Here is a 6,349-nt window from a genome sequence, read left to right on the forward strand (position 1 = left end):
TAGGAACCATGAGGTTTGGGGGTCGGTCCTCGACCTTGCTCAGTGGGTTAAGGATCCCGCGTTGCTGTGGCTGTGGTGGAGGCTGGCGGCTACAGCTCTGATTCGACCTCTAGCCTGGGATCCTCCATATGCCATGGTGTGGCCCAGGAAAAGGCAAAAAAAAAAAAAAAAGAAAAAAGAAGAAAGAAGAAAAAAAATCTAGTTTTAAAGAATGACAAACAGGTAGGATAGGAAGCAAGGCTTAACCGTTTTAATTTTATTGAGTGAATTCATGGTCCATCTCATTTACTGCTAAGGACTGTCACATTTCCCAAACCATTCTGATTCCAGCGGCATGTCCTCTGGCTCAGGGTCACTAAATCAAATGGCACATTGACAAACGTCTTTTACAGAAAGGCAAATTCGTCTTCTTGAACGAGGTAAGTACCAATGCGAGTGTGGTTGATACAGTTCGCCAAGTTAGACCCGGAAGTTTATCAAGATTTCTAGTGAACGGAACAGCATTACAAACACGACTAAAGGAAACAGGGCTGAACACCCACGGGCTCACAAAGAAACGGCACCCAAGGCTGCCCCACGCCCTGTGCCCCCTCGCCCGGCCCCCGCTCCTTGGCAGGCTGACTGCTCGCTCTTCGAACACAGAGCGAAGCTGCTGGACAAGCTGCTGGCCTGCAAGGAGCCTGGGCGCCCCTCGGGCTCAGGGCCCCTCTTCCTCCTCATTCACCGCCACCGCAGCCAGGAAACGGCAGGACCTGGGAACCCTCCCGTTGACCCTGAGCAGGTGCTCCAGGATTTTCAACCTGCTGGTCTCCGCGTGGGCCCGGGGACCCCAGAGGAACTCGTAGCGGGCGGGGTCGCTGTGGGGCACCTGGCGGTACTCCAGGTACCCCTCCTGCACACACACCTGGGTGAGGAGCGCCCTGGGCTCCCCATAGATGCAGTGCACCATCCCGGCACACACCCCCATGACACCCAGCGTTTCCCAGACCACCTCCTCGGGGGCGCGGTCCCCCTGCAGGGAAATCACCACCAGGACCACCACCAGGAGCCCGGTCTTGGGCAGGCTCAGCTCATGATCGCTCAGCACCCCATCCCAGGTGAGGCCCAGGGTGGGGAACAGGGTGTAGGTGTGCTCCTCCGGGTCCACCTCCTTCAGATCCAAGCCAAAGACCAGCAGCATGCACTCGGAGGCGCGGCTCAGGACGTCGGGGAAGCGGTCCTGGGCATCTCTGAGGACCACGTTCAGCATCTCTGCCTTGGTGATGGGCTCCTTGGTGCAATACTTGAGGAGCAGGAACTCCACCAGGTCAGCCATCATCGCCAGCAGTGCATCCTGGAGCAAGGCCTCGGCTTCCACAGAGGAGGGCGGGGGGCTCGAAGCAGAGGAGGGCGACGGGGTCGCGGCCTCCTCGGACAGGAACAGCTGGTTCACTACCTTGCGCAGATCACTCAGCTGATCCACAGGCATGATGCGAGGGCTGGACAGCTGAAAGGAATGTGGGCAGGTGACAGATGGGGACCCTGGGCCTGGAGAGACCGAGGGGGGGGAGGGGCCCGGGCTGAGCACCGCAGCCACCTCCCTACACCTCTCCTCCTTAGGGGGCTCTCGGGCATCACGGGGGCTCTCCTCCTGGGCGGCCTGTCCCCTGTGACCCTGAAGGGGGACGCAAGGTGGCTCTTCAGGGTGCAGCCGGCTCAGCATGTGGATCTGGGGGTCCCTGGGGATGGGGTGACTTGGCCTTGTGGGGTCCCCTCTGCTCTGGGATGGGGAGCCCCCGGGTCCACACTCGGGGCCCACACCTCACCTGGATGCCTGGCACGGCCTGGGCCTCCTGCTCTGTGACACGAGGACGCGGGCCTCACACCTGGGCCTTCACCTCTGGTTCCTGGAGACGCTGTAAGAGGAATGGAGGGGCACCGCGGGTGTAGACCGTGGCACAGCCCGGGTCTCCAGTGCTGGTAGGACGGTTGAACCGGACTCTGGGAGGGCCCCCAGTCCCCGGTGGGTGGTCCCCTCAGGGCTCCGGCCTCTGCTCGCCTTTTCTTGCCAGGCCCAGGCCCTCTCCCCTGGAGCCTGAGGGAAACTCAGAACGAGACCCCATGTGGACCCGGAAGAGGTGAGGGGCCCACACGTGGCCACACCTGCCCAGCCCCCCCCGCCCCCACCCCGGGGCTGAGGCCGGGGAGACTGCTGGGTGCGCCCCTCCTGCCTGGCCTCCCAGCACCCAGCACAAGGCAGCTCTCTGCCAGGGGTGGGGTCTGCTCCGTGCTCCCCGGGGGTCCTGGGCGTCGACCTCCGCCGCCCCGAAGCCCCACCCCTCAGACCAGGGACCTCCTGGCCGGAGACCCTCAGCCAGAGGTCAGGAACCGCCTCCTCTGCTCCTCCTTCCCCGGGCCTCCTGCTCCCCGCGCCAGGGCAAAGGCTCCCTCGCGGCGCCGGGGTCTGAGGGCCGCGACCCTGCCCGGCATCCAGCCCAGACGCCCGGCAGGGCCCGGGATCGCCCCGTTTGCCCGTGAGGGGCCCGCTCGTCTCTCCGAGGCCCCCGTCTGCCTGAGCCCCGGGAGCCGACGACGGGCCCGGCCTCGTGTGCACCTCCCGGCCCGGGGCCGCCCCGCGCCCTCTCCCTCCGCTCCAGGCCTCGGCGTCTCTCGGGCCTCCCTGAGCGGCCTCACCTGGGTGCCGGCGGGACCCCGGATGCTCCCTCTGCCCCTGGAGGCCCCGCCTTTTATCCCAGGGCCCCAGCCGCCCTGAGACCCGGATGTCAGGAAGTCAGGCCACGGGGCCACGTGCTCGTCGCTCCCGAGGCGGGGGGATGGGGCTGACTTCCGGGGAGGGCGTCGCTGAGCTCCCCTCCGACTCGGGGTCCGGGCGGCCCCCCCCCTCCCCGCGCTCGGGCCCCTCATCCTGAGGCCTCAGCCCGAGCCCCTCCCCTCGGCCCACCTCAGGCCCCGCCCCGCCTGGGACCTGGGCCCCAGGCTCTCTGGGACCCGGAGCGCGGGACCCGCCACCCGTGGTCATCGCGCCCTGTGGGCTCCCCAGGCCACCTCTGACCTGGGCTCCAGGGTCCCCTCGGTCCTCCCTCAGGGTACGGACCTTGACCAGGCAGCACGTGGCAGGCCTGGGGCCCTTTCGCGGCCCACCTGAGGGTGCCCCGCCTCCTCGCGCCTGAGACGCGGTCCCCAGGCTCTCGGAGACCCGGATGTCCGGGAGTCGGGACACGGGGCCACGTGCTCACCCCGCCCTGCGGCCTCCCCAGGGCCCACTCTGGTCTGGGGTCCCGGGTCCCCTCCGTCCTCGAACCCGCAGGGGCCCCAATTTGTGTTTGATGGAGCCCGGTCCCTCCCCTTAGCCCACCTGAGGCCCCGCGCATCCCTGTACCAGGTCCCCAGTCTCTCTGAGACCCGGATGTCAGGGAGTCAGGACTGGCGGCCACGTGCTCTGGGGCCCTGCTGTCCTGCTTGTCGCTGAGACCGAGAGAGCCAGAGCCAGAGAGACAGAGAGACTGGACTGGGATTACCTGGCGCTGACCAGAACGACACCGTGCCTCCTGGGACAAGGTCCCTAGAGGAGACTTTGCAGCTTCTGGAGGAAAGCGACCCCCGGGGCAGCCCTGGAACCGCCAGGGAGCAAAGGGGCTGGAAGCAAGCCCGCAAGGGGCTCCCCTGGAAAGGCCCGCCGCGCCCAGCGCCACCGCGCGGTGTCTATCCGCCAGGACAGGTCGGCCGGTGCGCCCTTAGCCTTGGACGACTGCCTGCCTGATGAGACATCATCGGACAAGAAACCCTCCTTGGCTGCGGCCGCGGCCGCGAGCGGGTGGCTTCCGGGCGGACTGGACGCCCCCGGTCCGGGGGGAGGGGTGGGCTAGGGGGTGCGGGGGGGGGGGGCGCCGCTCCCGCTCTCCATCCTCCTCACAGTGGAATCTGGGCCGCCACTCCCGCCTCCAGGGCCTGAGGTGGCCCTTCTCTGCCACCTGCCCGGGATAGCCGAGAAGGGTCACTGTGCAGCCCTGCAGAGCAGTCAGCACCGCCAAGGTGACTGTGCCCCTTACCAGGCGGAGCTGTGTTCACGGCCACTAAAGCCAGCTCCTGGTGGCACAGAAGGCTGTTCAATCCAGTGTACACGCTGGGGACCCGGTTCACGTCGTGGTCTCGCCCCTCCTCTACGACCCCCTTCCTGGTCTGGAGGGGGGACAGACACACCCACCCCTGGGGGGCACAGGAGGGCCCCGTGCCTAGGGACAGTCCAGGGACGGGCCGCGGCAGCTGGGCCGGGGGCTCGGGAAGCAGCCGTGAGCGGGGCCTGGGCCTGGAGGAAGGCCTGACCCAGGAGGCGGCCTTGAGATGGAAGCCGGACCCTGGACAGAGAGGGGCCCGGCCACCCGAGGGGGCAGCAGGAGGACCGTCCCCGACAGGGAGCGCGTGGTGTGTCCCAGAACAGCGCCCAGCCGACGGTGACGGACAGCGGCCCGAGGGCCTCTGGGCTGGCGGACACCAGGGCGGGTAGGCCAAGCGCAGGGGCTGGAGGCTGAGGCTGGAAGAGGCAGGCCTCGGACGCCCCGAGGGCTTGTGTGTGAGCAACTGAAGCGTCCAGGGCCAAGGGCGAGAAAACCCACCGCCAGCCAGGCAGGTCCCCGGCGGGGAGGGCGGGGCGGCCTCACAGCCCAGCTGACCCCACGCACGGCCCCTTCGGAGACGCCACCCAGGGCCTCCCTTGACCTTCCCAGCCTCTAAGGTCAAGTCCTCTGGGAGGAAATGACCCGGAGCCATGCTTGGAGGCCTGCTTGGAAGCACAGAGACCAGGGCCCACGCCGATCTAGGCCCGGGAGCTCCATCAAGGGTCCCTCCCGGTCCTTGGGCTGAAGGGACCCTTCGAACCCTCTCTGTTCTTCCCTTTTAGAACCAAGGCAGAGCCCTCGGAAGGGGCAAGTGGCCCTGCGGAGCGGCAGAGCTGGGACAAGGGCCGAGGCTCCTCGCAGATGGGCCTTCCGAGCTGCCACTCCATCCCCGACATGGTGACTGGTAAGACCAAAGTCGCCCACAAGGGCTGGAGCACACACATGGCCAAGCCCGCGGGCGAACCCCACCCCACCCCCGCCCCCAGGGAGAAGACAGAGGCCCCTCATGAGGGCTTCCTCCCATCCCCCACCCAGACCCGCCTCTCTTGTCAAGTCCACGTGGCCGGGGCTCCCCGCAGGCCTGTCTAGCCCAGCCCGTGGGAGGTCTCCTTGCCAGTGAGTCTGGGTCCAGCTGGCCCCTTGGAAAGGATCTAACCTGCCAGCAAAGCAAGTCCTGCCCCCAAGGGAAGGGCGGGAGAGGGGCGGGGGTGCAGGGGGCTGCGGGGAGGAGGGCCGGGCTGGCAAGGGAGCAGGCCGCGGAGACGCTGCTTTCAACAGGGCCGGACATGCTGAAGCCACATGTAGGACTTCAGAGGGGCGCGACCCAGGAGACCGACGGTGGAGGTGGGAGGCCAGGAAGCTGGGGCCGCGGAAGCCGTGCTTTCCCCGAGTGGAAAGCAAATAGGGGTTTGGGGGCAGCCTTGCGGGAGGCTGAGCCCGAGGGTCTGGGGAGGTGACCTGAAAAGGACAAAGGCAGGTGTTCCCAAGGGAGCTCTCCTGGGCAGTGAGACGTTTCAATGGGAAGAAACGGCAGCTAAAGGCAATCCCCCTGTGACGTGGACAGGGATGAGGCTGGGGGCAAGCAGAGCTCGAAAGGAGGCTCCGAAGCCCCTGGGAGGCTGTGGCCACCCACGCCCGCGCGGCCTTGTGGGGAACCCTGGGTCTGAGGTGCCTGTGGGACACTGATGTTGAACGGGAGTCCCGGCGTGGGGACAGCTGGGCCCGGGGGCCAGGCCACAGGACTCTGTTCGGGCCCATCTGCACAGCCCCAACCTAGCAGCGGGGGCAGCTGGAAGAGACCACAGCAGGTGGCGCGGGGGGGGGGGGGAGGGCCACCAACCGAGGCTAAGTCCAGCGGCCCTTGAGGGACCCCCACCTGCTGGGAGGGACGGGCGCCAGGGGCCCTGCGGTCCAGGGGGTCGCCCAGCTGGGACTAACCAGGGCTGCCCTCCAGCAACCCAGAGGCCAGCCCCGAGCCTCCCCATCTCTGGGGATGGGCGTGGGGACAGGATCACGCGCCTCGACCCACACAAGCCTGGCCCCTTGAGACGAGGGGCCTGGCCGCAGGCGGGAGCCTCTCCTGGGAAGCTGAATCCTCCTTTCTCTACTTGGAGGAACGAGAGGCGCTGGGGGCCCAGACCCCTCCCCTCCCCCACACCGCGCCGGGCTCCCCCTCGAGACCACCTTTGTGACATTCCGTGACCAGGACAGAAGAGAACGACTTCATTGGCCGG

At 67.3% G+C, this 6,349-nt stretch overlaps 1 protein-coding gene across 2 annotated transcripts; it reads right to left on the minus strand.

The window, feature by feature from the left end:
• On the minus strand, positions 239-2,709 carry LOC106504240 (melanoma-associated antigen 10-like). Of its 2 annotated transcripts, XM_021079625.1 has the most exons (3): positions 2,674-2,709; positions 1,806-1,895; positions 239-1,486 (listed from the first exon to the last, which is right to left on the minus strand). In XM_021079625.1, the coding sequence occupies exon 3, from the start codon at positions 1,466-1,468 to the stop codon at positions 698-700; it is 771 nt and encodes a 256-aa protein (XP_020935284.1). In that variant the 5' UTR covers positions 1,469-1,486; positions 1,806-1,895; positions 2,674-2,709; the 3' UTR covers positions 239-697. The 2 variants fall into 2 exon arrangements, with proteins under 2 accessions (XP_020935284.1, XP_020935283.1); XM_021079624.1 differs by lacking the exon at positions 2,674-2,709 and having other exon boundaries at positions 1,806-2,164.

This window comes from Sus scrofa, chromosome X (assembly GCF_000003025.6).
Source record: "Sus scrofa isolate TJ Tabasco breed Duroc chromosome X, Sscrofa11.1, whole genome shotgun sequence".
NCBI lineage: Eukaryota > Metazoa > Chordata > Mammalia > Artiodactyla > Suidae > Sus > Sus scrofa.